The following is a 15,180-nucleotide window of genomic DNA, read 5'->3' on the forward strand; positions in this document are numbered from 1 at the left end:
TGACAACATATTCATATCTGATAGGAAACCGAAAATATCATTTAATCAATGTATAGGCGAATATTTTTTTATTCATTCTGTGTTTGAAACATGTATGTATATTTATAAAAATAAATACTAGCATTAGAGTGTATAGAATTGAAACATTAATTGAAGACCCTCACACTACCGGGGAGTGTTGATTATCTAATCACAACTATTATATCAACTAAACAAAGATCACAATAATTGACATGATGCACGATGAAGCGACATACAACACATTTTCGCTTACTTGTCTATGAATACCTAAAAGTTGCATGCACATTTATCTTCAATTCATCAAAGTAACAAAATTAACATCTCTTTAAAAACATTGAAAAAAAATTTATACAAAATCCACACTTACACTGCTACTATAAATAAAAAAAATGTAATCAAAATCATAGATTTATATATTTAATTGAACCTAAACTCACTTACATGTTATTGGACATCAGTCAAGCATACTAATGTAAAATTGAATACACTTCATATTACAATTCACTATCGTGCAGTGCTTTTTCCAATTATTTTCTACTCCTAAAAAAATGTGGAGATGATTCTTTTACTTGTGATATTAATCAATCAATCAATCTTTCATTATATTTATAAACTCTTTGGCTCGCGTGCATTGTTTTTTTCCTATGTTGTGTATATGCAATTAGCCGATGCCTACAGCACTCGCTCTCCTAAAATCTCAACGTGTCAAATTACTTGGTAATCACATGTTTTTTGTTTGTTTAAATACTGTTCAATGTTTTTTACAATAGTTTAACGGCAGAAGAACAATACAAGTGACGTCGCGAAGCAGTAGAACATTACAAAACCAATAACCATTCGGCTCATGACTTGGTGAAGACTTGTACCGGAGCTGCTCAATGGATGAGTCACGGCACCTTCGCAAGGTTGGATCGGCGTATCTGGAATATACAAATATTAATCTATATAAAACATCCAATTTTGAATAGTATTGGTTCATTATTTGAACAATGTTGGCGTGCAATTAGTGGGATTCGTAAAGTTTATTGAATTCCAGTTAATTGGCCATTATTGAAGGGGAAAATATATTGTGTATACATTTTTTCTCGCTTAAGGAACTGTTGACTGAGCAAAATGAATGTTAGTTTATTATCAATAACTGATCATTATTTATAATTCTGCCTATGCAAGCAGACAATTTGACCTATTTGTTTAATTTCATGTATGCATTATAATTTTGGTATTTGTTTTACCTGGATTATTGTGGAGCCTCGGCAAGAATTGATTCCAGAAAGCACATGCTTGAGCTCTGGGTCCTTTTCCTATGCCCGTGGCATCAGCGTTGAATATATAGTAAAATGGTTTGTCCTTTGAGTACAAAGGCCAATTTTCTTCTTCGGGTACGGGTCGTCTGAAAAAGCAAAAAGAAATAAATGAAAAACATGGACGTCTTCGTTATTCAACTCGACTTATATTGTAATGTTTTTAATAAATTTAATAACATTTTTCTATATATGGTAGGTATAATACATATTGTCATTAATTCTTAGCTATTCTAATATATTATTGTTTACCCATTTTTATAAACCATTTTTTATTATCCCTTAAACAATTAGGTTTTGAATAAATAAAATATGTAGGTATTTGCAGAATCATCAATGATAATTGCATATTGTTTAATAAAAAGCATTATTCTATTTCTCTATTTGAGTAAAAAACACTTTGTGTTCTTTTTGGGCAATATTTTTAAAACAAAAGTATAAACATTTTGCTACACAAATTCAACAAAACAGTTCATATCATTTAAGATGACTTATGTATAAGATGTTATAAAACCAGGACATTTTTTTCTAAATAGTTCTTCTAACCTTGAGATTAGCAAGAGACATATGAAGGGAAACACCAACTTTACAGGAACCGTTTCAATGAAAATCAGAAAAAATGATCGGATAAGAGCCAAAATTTTTACTGAATTGTAATCGTAAGGCGAAGTAAAAAGAGGTATGTACAAATTGGCAAACTCTGATAAGAAACGATCGACCTGGAGTCACAAACCAAAGTCTGGCCAGCAAGGGGACTCTAATGGCACTCGAACCCGTGACCACTCTGCTCGAAAGCTTAATATTCTAACTTCTAGGTTATATAAAAGGCTAAGTCATCCGTCCACTCGTGACATACATATGTGATAATAATTATTTTTCATACTAGAAAAAAGAGGGCGTTTCACATAGCGAGCGAGACTTTAATGGGGAGGCACGAAGCGTGCGGGCGATCGGACGTGTTTTACATACAGCTACAAATATGTACGTCCGTTGCACTGATTTTCTTTCTCCGGGGCCACTCGTTAAAAATCAAACTAAAATAGCATGCCCTTTCAGTATCATCATCATCATCATTTACAGCCATTCGCCATCCACTGCTGGATGAAGGCCTCTCCAACACGCTTCCACTCGTCTCTGTTTTGCGCAACACTCATCCATCTCATTCCGCACATTTTCCTAATTTCGTTCACCCATCTTCCTTGCGGTCTTCCTTTTACTCTTTTGCCTTCTCTCGGGTACCATTCAAGCACTTCTTTTGTCCACCTTTCGTCCATCCTCCTAGCTACGTGACCCGCCCATTGCCATTTCAATCTCTTCACTCTATCCACTATGTCCACTACCCTTGTCATATTTCTCACCCACGTGTTCCGCTTCCTGTCTTTCCTCGTTATGCCAAGCATACAGCGTTCCATACTTCTTTGAGTGCATTGGATTTTATTTTGCATCTTGGCGTTCAGTGTCCAAGTTTCACATCCATACGTCATCACTGGCAAAACGCATTGATCAAAGATCCTTTTCTTCAGGCAGAGTGGCATTTTTGATTTAAAAACAGCATTCATCCGTCCAAATGCACTCCACCCTAATTTCATACGTCTCTTTATCTCTTCATTTTTACTACCAGACATGTCAATTATTTGACCTAAATATAAATAATTATTTACTACTTCTACTGGTTTATCATCTAAGGGGATGCTATCAGGCATGCAATAACTATTGAACATTAGTTTAGTCTTATCTACGTTAATTTTTAATCCTACTTTTCTACTTTCCCTGTCCAGCTGTGTTAGTCTGATAAGTAGGTCAGCTGAATCACGAGCTACTAAAACTATATCGTCTGCGAACCGAAGGTGACTCAAAAAGCGACCATTGATGCTTACTCCGGCTGTATCCCAATCCAATTTCCTGAAAACTCCCTCAAGCACCGCATTGAATAACTTGGGCGAGATTGTATCTCCTTGTCTTACTCCTTTTCCTATGCTAAATCTATCTGTACCTGAAAAAATTTTAACCGAAGCTGTGGCATTCTTATATATTGCAGCTAACAGTCCCACATAGGGTTCCGGCACTCCCTGTGTTTTTAGAGCGTTAAGTACTGCATTATGACTAACTGTATCGAAGGCTTTCTCATAATCGACGAAACCTAGGCACAATGGCCGTTGATATTCGTTGGCGCGCTCGATTAGTTCGCCAACTACTTGGAGGTGGTCCATTGTGCTGAAATTTGCCCTAAACCCTGCCTGCTCTATAGGTTGGTTCTCGTCGAGGATATTCTTCAGCCTTTCTGTAATAACCTTCGTGAAGAGCTTGTAGACCGCTGAAAGTAGACTAATGGGTCGGTAGTTCTTGATATCGCTTTTGTCGCCTTTTTTGTGTATTAAAATGATAGTTGCGTTATTCCATCCTTCTGGTATAGCTTGGTTCTGGATGCATTTGCTGAAAAGCCTAGCTAAGATATTAATTAGGGGGGGGCCGCCACATTTTAGTAAGTCAATGGGAATATTATCTTCCCCTGGGGATTTACCGTTCTTTGCAGTTTTTAGCGCGGCCTCTACTTCGCTAGGCAATACTGCAGGAACCCTTTGGCCGTGTGTCGATTCCAGAGCGGGGAATTGGCCGTTGTCGTTCTCGTATAGTTTTGCATAGAACGTGTAAACTCTGTCTATGATTTCTTCTCTATTCCTAATTATTACTCCGCTCTCTGATCTGATTGCGATCATTTGGTTTTTGCCTAAGAAAAGATCCTGTTTGCACTTTTTCAGGCTACGGTTATTCTTAATGGTATTTTCTATTAGCTTGCTGTTAAAATCCCTGACATCCCTGACTATTCTCTTTTTAATTTCCTTATTTACTAGATTGTATTCTTGCTTATTATTATCCCTATCTAAATTCCTTTTATGCTTAATTAGGTTTTTTGTTTCCGCTGAAATTTTGCTTAATTTAATCTGTTTCCTGAATCCACCTAATTTCTTACCTGTTGAGGTTAGAACCGAACTAATTACAGTGTTCAATTCCTCGATGTCTGCTTCTGGGTTTAATTTCCCGTATCGATTTCCAAGTTCGAGTTCGAATTCCTTTTTCCTAGACCTTAGTTGAGCGAAATCTGGAGAGTTACTGCATCCTTTTATTAATTTCCTACGTTCGCAATTTATATTAATGGCCATCTTGGCACGGACTAATCTGTGATCGCTACCTATATCTACTTTACTTAAAACACTAACGTCTTTAACGGAGTGCAGGGCATTTGTTAGGATGAAATCGATCTCGTTTCTGTCTCCTTTAGGACTCTCCCAAGTCCACTTATTGTTGGTGTTTTTCCTGAAAAATGAATTAGTGATAAAGAGCCTGTTGTGTTCTGCGAATTCTATGAGGCGATCGCCTCTGTCGTTTCTTTGGCCGGTACCAAAATTGCCTACTGCTCTTTCAGTATTTGCCTTTTGTCCTATTTTTGCGTTAAAGTCGCCCATGATTATTTTAAAGTGGTGACGGCTATTATCGTATGCGTCCTGTATTTTTTCGTAGAAGTCTTCTATTTCCTCGTCTGGGTGGCTAGATGTGGGGGCGTACACTTGGAAGATTTGACAAGTGTACCTGCTCGAGATTCTTAATACTATATAGCATATACGTTCCGATATGTCGCTTATTTCTATAATATTTCTTTCTATTCTCTTATTGATAAGAAACCCTACTCCTCCTATTCTACCATTTGGTAGCCCTCTCCAGTAGAGACAGTTACCACTTTTTAGGATTATTTGGTTTTGCTGTTTTCGTCTTACTTCACTAAGTCCTATTATATCCCATTTGATATTTTCTAATTCATTCTCTAATGCAAGCACACTTCCTTCACTCGATAACGTTCTTACATTGTACGTGGCTAAATACAGGTTTCTATTAGCTAAGCTATCATCCATCGTCACTCTTACCTTGTTGGAGGTTTGGATATTATTTTTCTCGCATTTATCCAAGATGTGTTGAGAAAAAGGCGGTACTTGAGAGAGATTTCCATTCAAGGAGTGAGTTCTTACCGCCATAGACTCTTCTCTGTGGTCAGCTTTGACAGATAGTCATCCTAGGTATCACTTGGATCACTTATGAGTTATTACATGCCATTTAACAGGGTTACTTTGTAAGTGAAAGTAGTTAGTTATGATAATAATAGATTAGCAATTGTTATACTACTTTTTTACAGATCTTTATCGTGAGACGCCTCTTTGGAGACAACGGATTTATATATGTGAGTGCGGTTTGCAATTTAATATTTTAATAATAAATTTAGTAAAGAATATAAAATTACACGAATTACTTTAATATAAATTAAATATGAAAAAGAACTATTAGACAGTTGGGAAACACCGTTTCTGTTTGCTATTATTCTATTAAGTAAAGTTCGTTAAAAATTTTTGTCTGAAAGCAATTATGTGGAAGATTTATTGCTTCTGTGGGACCGAATTTTGACTGGCGAGCAGGGACCCTTATTTTTTTTGTATTCAGGTAGGGAGATGTATCTCGTTCGTATACGCTTTTGTAACTGACACAAAATTAACACAATATTTTTCGCAATCACTGATATTAAAAACGCTGTTAACGGCCGATCGTCTGTTTATTTTTACACTTAAATTATACTAGGATGCAATTAGTAAAATAAGTGATTAGATGGTTAAATTTTTAGATTAAATTTCGTGCAATAGCCGGGTTTAAGCGAGTAATAGCGGGAAGAACGCAGAAGCACGTCTTCCCCGCATGACACGAAAGACCGAACTCCCTTTCAGTATATGTACGTACATATATTACATTTATGTATCAAACTAAACGACTCGAATTGATTATATGTAAATATTGACATTATTACATACACACATGTTTAAAGGTCACAATAAATGACAGTAAATTGAATAAAAAAAACGAAAATTCCCACTACAATACACATGTATGTACATCGGAAGCCTTATTATTCGCATAATCTATCCGATACGGATCGTTTCAACTATGGAAATGATATATCGGCGTCCATTGTGAAAATCCCGCTTTTCTCCGGACGGAAGGCGGCCAGGGGCGCTCAACTCTTGACTCGGCTAATGAGCCTCCGTCACGCGAATATCATGTTTGTGAAGTCTCGATACAATCGCACTCACAATGGGTGAAATTTATAATGTCGCCTGGGCGTAATCGACGCCGCAATTTCAGGGACAGAGAACGCCCCTGGCATGATTTTTAACGATATCAATGTATGCATTATTAATAGGGTCGTTGTGTTTATTATGCGAAACCGCGTATGCAAAAATGACGTCTGAATTTTCGTGTTCAAATAAAAAGTTTGGCGTTGACACTTTCAAGCTGTAGTAGCCGTTTGAATTTGTTTATTTGTTGTTCCATTGTTTTCGAAATTTTCCACTGCATTCATACTTTGAGTGCTGACGTCTTCTCTGTTGAAAGTCCACCACGCTGAAATTTTCGCCAAAATTTCTAACTAAAATTATTTAGAAATCCACTAGAAAGCAGGTATAAAAAGTTTAGCTAATCCAAAGAAACCCTAGATCACTACCCTAGATAATTACCGCCGATGATTTCGAGAAATATTATAATAATAGAAGCGCCCTTTCGAATACATTTCTTATTTCAATACACGCGTATCGTTTCCACAACTACGCAATATTGTACGCGTATGGGCCGGGCCGCACCGTGCAACTTTGTCGGCCAACTAGTTGCGCGACACGAAAAAATGTATGGAAATGTGTGCGACAAACAAGTTAACGGGTGTAGCATGTCCCATCTACCTGAATGGATTAGTCTGGTCGCCCTCAACCAAGTCGCTCGCAAGTCGCACGGTGCGGCCCGGCCCTATGCGTATGCTAGCTATCGCCACGACGCTTTCATGAAAACTTTCATATACGATGTTAATTGAATAATATGTTACTTACATGATCACGTTACTTATAAAAATGTATCCCATGTTGTTTATTTTGTGTTTTTGAATTCGTCGTGCAATTTTTAACGATGCACTTGCCCGTTTGCCCTTGCCCAGATAAGTTTTTATCGGACATATGTATGTACGTCGACCACCAAGCATCAAATACGACTGTTGAGGGCTGGACAGCAGCGCCTTGTCCATACAAACGTACTATACTTCTCCCTTCCTCAATTATGGCACTAGAGATTATTTTTTAATATGCTATGGATATCCACCATTGGGGTGCATCTATCGTTTTATTTTTTTGATTAATTATTTTTTATAGGAGCTAGGAGCCGCCAAACATCTATAAAATCGCCTCTTTTTTACACCCACGAAACGAGTCCAGCGTGCTTATTTAACGGTCGATTTAAAAAAAAATACGCCGATAGATGCACAGAAAGTATCTTTCTCATACCGATGATGAAATTTTTTTTAAAATTGGTCCAGTTTTGGAGAAGAAAATAGGAGAATACGAAACCTCGATTTTGTCAATTTAAAATACGTTTTATCTGGTCGAAGCGCAACTGTCGCATTCACTCAATATATATATATTGTCGCATTCACTCAATATATACATACACTCAATATATATATCGAATAAAGGAACGGTAACAAAATTAAGGTTTCGGGTGTACAGCCCTCTTAATATAACGCCTAAAACCACTTCTATTATTATAACATTTCTCTGGTTTAGACTCTCTGATATATCTTGCAACAATATAAAATAAACAAAAGAATTCTATTAATGAATGTATTTTTCCAAAACTAGTTCCATCTTCATCATTGTTGTTAAAATGTAATGATCACAATCTAAATGCCCTAAATGTCTAGATTCCCATCAAAAAATTCTGCTATGGTTATAAATTCAGAAATTCCGGTGTAAACCAGTCTTTATATACATTGACACGGATTACACGACCCATGTTCAATGCATTTTTTTTCAATGCTACCTGGAAAGGCTTAGCGGGTAGTATTCTTGTTAATTTGTTACATACTCAAAAAACAACGACTATCAGCGTATTTCAGGCTCATGGCCTTGTTGGCAAAACGCCGATCGTCATTGGTCAGCATTCAAAGGGTTATTGGTAAACGTTCAACTTTAAATCGGTCGATTTTTTAGAACGAATTTGATTTTTCAATTTCAATATACCAAAAGGCAATACATTATATATTATATGTATATATTTTTTATTTTATCTTTAATTTTTAGCAGGAAGGCCTAACAGGTAACGCCAATGCGCCTTCCTGGCCAGAAACATTGTACATTCGATACAAATATTATTAGTATTGTACAAAGTACATAAATACATATTAATTAGTATCCACAGAGACATCTATGGTCAAATTTGTAAATTTGCAGCATTTTAAGCAATTCGGTGAAATTCAGTAAATACATACATATCAATTAACATCCGCATAGACATTTATGGTGAAATTTGTACATTTGTGGTTTACCTGTTAGGCTTTCCAGGTATATACATAAATGTATATAAAATAAAAATAAAATATGTATGTGTGTATACACTCATGCGTTTAGTGTAGATTGAGTTTCACTGGATGGATAAATACATTTGTATATAATAAGTTGGTTGAATTAGTTCATTTCCCAAGTGTTAAAGTATGTTAAATATAATTGGTAAAGTTAAATTGGAGTGAAATATGTACTGATATTCAAACAATGGATAACTCTATAGAGACACCATGCCGTTTGTAAGTTGTATTATATAACATACAGTTAAATATAATAAAATATACTTTATTAACGTTTTTCCTAAAAAGTTTGTTTTTTATATACATTTCAGCATTCAAAAAGAAGAACCTTCGAACTGTGAGTACTTTTTTATTACTCGGGATTGTGTTTCTCAAACTTTTTTATTTATTGACCTTTAGAAATATGTACATATGTACCTACTTCATACACATTCACTGTTTATATTTTAAAATATAAAAAAAAGTATAAAACCAAAGGTACTATCTTGTTAACGCGGGTAAAATTTATTTTTTAAGATTTGATTTAATATTTTCAAATGAAAATAATTTTTTCTTCGTTGTTTTATTTCATTTTTTTCATTTGACAAAATTAATGTCTTCAATCTGCCTTATAGGGAAAAAGAAGCGGTGGAATTATTACACCAACGAGGCGTCCTTCAAAACAAGATGATTTGTCCCAACGGTCACGAGATTGAGCTCTACCATTAGCGTGTTTTCTGGAATTGCGGAAAGTCCACGTTTCGAATTAAGGTTAGGTTAGGTTAGTCCACGTGTCAAAATAAGGTTAGGCTGGGTTAAGGTGATCATTCGTACTGGTTTTACAAGTACAGTGTTGATTTTTTGGTTATATATCCTGGAAGAATCCTTGGGATGGGCCTGTTTATAAATATTGAAATTGTATTTTTTTTTTAATTTCATAAATGCGCATCCATTGTTTTCTAATGTTCATTAATGTTTTTAATAATTCAAGTATTTAGAAACATTCTTTTGAAAAATATGTCTTGGCTTTATCACATAACCTAAAAACCGGTCTCTGTGACGGGCCGGAATGTGAAATTACCGAAAACGCAAATATCGGAAGGCAAAGAAAATCGAAAATCGAAAGATCTTAAGTCGAAAGATCAAAAAAAAGGGTGCATGGTAAACGGTACATACTCACTTAATTTGAACAGGCTTTTCCTCCCGTATTAATGTGCGCGCGCAGAATGCGGGAGGAAAAGCCTGTTTCTCTTGTTCCTGTTGTATCCTGCTTGCGCAAATTAAGTGAGTATGTACCGTTTACCATGTACCCTTTTTTTATCTTTCGATTTTCGATCTTTGCCTTCCGATATTTGCGTTTTCTGTAATTTCACATTCCGGCCCGTGAGGTAGACCCCCTAAAAACATATAAAATAGTCACCTTAGGTGAGTCCACGTGTTGAAATTAGTTCAAAATTACTGAAGAAACAATAGTTTTGAATGAAAATATTAAATAAAATGAAAAAAAATTGACCGGCGTTAACAGGATAGTATCAAATCAAATATAATATGGCTTATTTTACAATTTAATTATAAATAACTTAAATTATACAAATAAAATAATTCTAATATAGAGGATTCAGCTTAAAGGCCCGTTTATATTATCCAGCACTGCTCGGAAAAGGCTAGTTCTTTTCATACTATACAAAACCACTCGTTTTAGACATATTAATTCTTGTTTTGGACGAGTGCAAGGCAAAATCAACTTACATACATATGTATATGTATATTACATACATACATTACAGAGCAGTATCGTTGCGTCGAGTCAATATTGTCACAATATGACGTTTCCGTACATATTCATATGCACATGGCAACACTCTCGTTAGTAAGGGTGTTTCATGTTTATTTTCTTTAGCCAAAGTTCTTCAATTATTGAATGCGAGCCTCTTACTTTTCTTTTCTAATTTTTTTTTAACTTAATTTTTGTATGACTCGGTTCCAAGCTAATTGGAAAAATTATATTTTTCTCGATTTCCATATCGCGAAAAACCAGTTTGGGCAACGCTGGCTCAGAGCACTTTACAACTTATACCATTTTACCCTCCCATAACATCATAAATATACGCATCCACGTACATATGTACGTATTATATAATATATTATACGCCGAGTAATATAAAACAGAGTATAAATTTCGTTAAAAAAATACATTCAAGACTACGTGAGAGAATACTAATGCGAAACTGTCACATAGCGACCCGCACTCAAGACACTCGCTATATCCCGCGTACGATTGAGGCTTTAATGCGGTGGAAAAAAAATATTTATATATAAATGTATGCATGTATATAGATACTGATAATATAAAGCAATACCCAACACAACGGGCGACAAAACAACAAATCGTTTAAGCGTTGATTTATCGGAGATTGTCGCGAGGAAATATGGCCGACGATTATATTAATTCGCGAAGGGGAAACCGCTCGAAATCCGGCCATAATTCATACGCTGCGGTCTGAGTTTTTCTCTCGTTTTGAGGGTTGTGCCGACCGTGACCCACATTCCGGGACAACTCTTCATCATATCCATCTCCAGACTCAACAGCTCTCACAGCCAGAATAGAAAGCACCGCAGGCCACAAACGGGCGTGTATTGTATAGGTATAAACGAGAAGTCCAGTCCGCACGTTTGGGGTCGTTCGTGCAAAAAACACTTCGTTATTGCGATTGTTTGCGCGGATTTTAGACGATTCAATTTACCGAGTGTACAGTTTGCGAATTTAATATGGAATTGTCAAAGTTGTGATTTTTGTAATAAGACTATAGTTTTTTTTATAATCTAATATATGTATGTAGAATTTCCAAAGAGACTTTGTATGTATGTAAGTTTTTATGTATGTAAGGTTAGGGGTGGTACAATCCGTGACGTTAAATTACAAAAAAAAAAACGCAAATGAATATTCAAATAAATTTAAATAAAATAAAACTATTCAAATAAAGTATTACAATGTATACTATTAGATTAGCCATGTATATGTTTAAGCGGTTTATATTACAAATACCGAGCGAAGCCGGGTAAAACCACTTGTAAATAATAAATAGCAAGAAGTCTCAAAACTAGTACAGCAAAAAGTTGCAAAATTAATTAAAAAAAAAACAATACTTTTAAAATAAAATATAATCAATTGAATGAAATTGAATCAATTTACGGCGGTCGATGAAGTAGCTTAATCCACCATTGAAGATAGTGATGTGCGGAAATGAGTAGACGCGGCACTAAGAAAACAATTTGACGATACAAATACCTGACGACGTAGGGAGGCTGCTCTCATCCTGAGAATGGTCTCAAAGTGAGGCACGTGCCTTTTACAAACATCTGCGACTTGCTGCAACCCCTTGGTGTAGCCCAAAAAGAGAACGGTAGTAGTTGCTGTATTGTAGATGTTATTTGTAACTTATCTTAATTAAATTTAATATAACCATGTTGTTTTTTTTTTCTAAAATAATTCATCATCAAATACAAATGATTCGTGATTCAATTTTGGAGTAGGAAACTCTGAGCTTATTAATAAAGAGTAAACAAATGGGTAGGAATTTTATTACAGAACTCGAATTTGAAATGAACATATGTAGAATTGAGGAGATATTTCAAAGGAAAATTTTAATAAATCTTATTTGAAAGTTTTAATACGATAATACGTTTAAATACGTAAAAGTCGGAAATTGTTCTTCTAGATTGCAAGTTAAGTCCAGGATTGATATTTGATAAGGTATTGATACTTTCCAATTTTTGAGTACTTTTCACATTATAAATGGGACTTCATACACTATTAACAAATTACACATGACTTTTTCAGTTAACTCACGTGTGTAAAGCTTCTAATGTTTCAAAGCTCTCCCGTTAAGAGTCGATTTTTTACAACGAGCTTCTTAGCTTTAAATTTTGTATACGTACATTTACTTACCGCGAGCAGCTAAAGCCGTTCAAAAAAAAATGGAGTAATCTTTTCAGTTAGAAAGAACTTATTTTAGACATCACAAAAGGGAAGGGGGAGATATATGGGCGAAATCCTTCTAAGTCCGTTTTTTCAAAGCTGCTATGTTTTCGAGAGATAGCCGCTAACTATATACTTTATGTATGTATTTTTGTTGTGCTAATACATATGTATATGTGTATTTTTGTTAAGTTGTGTTGTGCTAACGTACATATATATGTATGTATATAAATATGCATGAATATATTACCGGAATGTCACGTATTTAAATAGTTAACATTTGTGACAAATGGACTATTTTAATAGAATTAATTTCATAATTACGATAATTCATTCTGGAATATATGTACGTATGTATGTATGTATGTATGTATATATGTATATTGAAAAAAATATAAATAGCTATAGTCACGATAAAATTAAAGAAATGCGAAGGTTAATCGTCGATTTACAAGTTTCGATAAGTGAAAACGCAAAATGGCGTGATTCCATTAAAAGTGCTCAAATTTAAATACGTACATTTAGAATAATAGTGTCGCGATTTTATGTGGAAAAATTTTTTTTTCGAAAAATAAATACCCTAATTTTATCCAGAGCATTATCACCATCGGTGTTTACACCGATATAATTGAAGTCGGAGGGAATGGGGGGGAGAGGGGGAGGGGGTGGAAGTAAAATCGAAGGGAAAATTCAATGCCACGCGGAAAAACTAATCTCACGCAAGGCTTAATTGTGAACACGGTTCGGTCGTAAGGTTCAACGCGAAACGATTAAGTTTTAACCGGCTATACAGCACGTAATCATGTGTGCTTACGCGTTACCGTTCCGTAAGTATGTAATGAATTCGTAACGTAAAAGCCGCAATATCTGGATCGTTTAATAAAAATGCTGGTGTGTGAATAATTTTATTCGAAAAGTGGATTACTCGTTCGTACTCTCACTGCTTATAATGTATGCAACTCATTGTGAATTTAAGCTATCGGCCAAAATGCTTTTTTCAGGTATTCCTACCTATATATGTACTGTCATGTTCCAAAACGCAGTTTATATACTTTTTTAATTACTTGGTTAACACACCAAGATCTCTTTATTATCATAAAAAAAACGTCACATTTATGTTATTGGTAGATATTGTTGCGTAGGGGTGGGTGGAGGATCCAAATAAAAGGCCAAAGTCGCTTCACAGCATTTATTTGGGTGATTAAGGAGATCCACTCACTGCCCGTGCTCCGTCCAGAATGTCTTCATATGGCCTTAGTACCTGCTTATAAAGGGCAGGTCGCTCACTGCATCTTCGACGTCCGGTTACTTCCCTATTGTTTTGGCACGTAGCCGGATATGCAGTCCCACGCCACTCTAACGGGAAACTGTGCCGACCACTTGGTTCATTCGGCAGTGCATTGCTAGCCGAATGCACTTAAGCCTGGAGATAATCCTCGAAACCAATTATGTCAAACGGTCGCAGGAACGCGACGTCTCACGCTCGTCCAGATTCTGGGAAATAGCGGAGATGCTACTCGGCCTAATTCGAGGGTCTCCTTTGTTGCCCTCGAAACCACTTAAGCTGCGTGATAATGTCGATTGCACTTAACCGGTGGCATATGTTACAATATATTTGAAAACTGCAGATTTAATTATGGAACGATGACGCATTTAAAATGAGATACGTATAACTTTGTTTCACTAATTAACTTTGGTTCACTTTGTTCTGCTGCTGTGCTGACCATTAATTGCGGGGTCGATATTGATGACTGCCACTCTCGGAGTCTCGATGGTGATGACTAACTTATGTGATCTATGTGACTATCCCTTTACAGGAATTTTAATGGACTTGTTATTCGCGTATATGAATGTGAGAAAGTCAATTTGATTATTGTGGGAACTACATTGATAAGCGAAGTACATAACAGTACATATATGATATTTGTACATATCTATCTGGGTAGTGGCTGCGATACAAAAAAAAGAAATATTTTTGGCGTAGCATTAACATTGAAATAAATTAAAGTGGATTTGATTTTTTTTTTAATTTTTAAATGCTTTTTATTATTACTAAATTATGTTCACAGTGCATCTTATATCTATTTTAATATTTTTGTTAGTAATTAAAGTATTATATTATTTTAATGTTAATGTACAGCATAATAGGAAAAATAGCTCAAAAACCTATTTACAATTCTTATCAATTCTCATAAAACATCTTATACATAATATTAACCAAAGACTCTCCAAAGTCGACGATCTAAATCAGATTGATTGTGTTTATACCTGAAGGGTATAAACACAATCAATCTGTCTTCAGTACAAGTGGTTACTTGGAATTATATTTTTATAAAACAACTTAAAATAATGACAGTAAAAATATTGCTGAAACGTGGCGCTTAGCAAAATATTGGAAGTATTGAATATTGAAAATTTGTAATTGATTCTTCCATATCGATTTCAATCGGAATGAAAGAATT

The 15,180-nt window shown here is 35.2% G+C and overlaps 1 protein-coding gene and 1 long non-coding RNA gene across 3 annotated transcripts in view; one reads left to right on the forward strand and one right to left on the reverse strand.

Moving 5' to 3' along the window:
* Positions 1 to 208: 208 nt before the first annotated feature.
* The window catches only part of LOC143912975 (acetylcholinesterase-like), a 70,353-nt gene continuing 55,381 nt past the window's right edge, over positions 209 to 15,180 (reverse strand). The window contains exons 5-6 of one of the 2 annotated variants that reach the window (XM_077432458.1): positions 1,229 to 1,411; positions 209 to 278 (exon numbers count right to left, since the gene is read on the reverse strand). In XM_077432458.1, coding sequence (XP_077288584.1) covers positions 209 to 278; positions 1,229 to 1,411 — 253 coding nt within the window. Of the gene's footprint in view, positions 279 to 662; positions 942 to 1,228; positions 1,412 to 15,180 lie in introns of those variants that run through there. The other variant, XM_077432456.1, reaches the window with a different exon arrangement.
* LOC143912976 (uncharacterized) overlaps positions 8,640 to 15,180 on the forward strand; it is a 100,494-nt gene continuing 93,953 nt past the window's right edge. The window contains exons 1-2 of the long non-coding RNA XR_013260676.1: positions 8,640 to 8,979; positions 9,072 to 9,097. This is a non-coding gene — a long non-coding RNA (uncharacterized LOC143912976). The remainder of the gene's footprint in view (positions 8,980 to 9,071; positions 9,098 to 15,180) is intronic.

The sequence above is a fragment of the Arctopsyche grandis genome, chromosome 6 (genome assembly GCF_051622035.1).
Source record: "Arctopsyche grandis isolate Sample6627 chromosome 6, ASM5162203v2, whole genome shotgun sequence".
Lineage (NCBI taxonomy): Eukaryota > Metazoa > Arthropoda > Insecta > Trichoptera > Hydropsychidae > Arctopsyche > Arctopsyche grandis.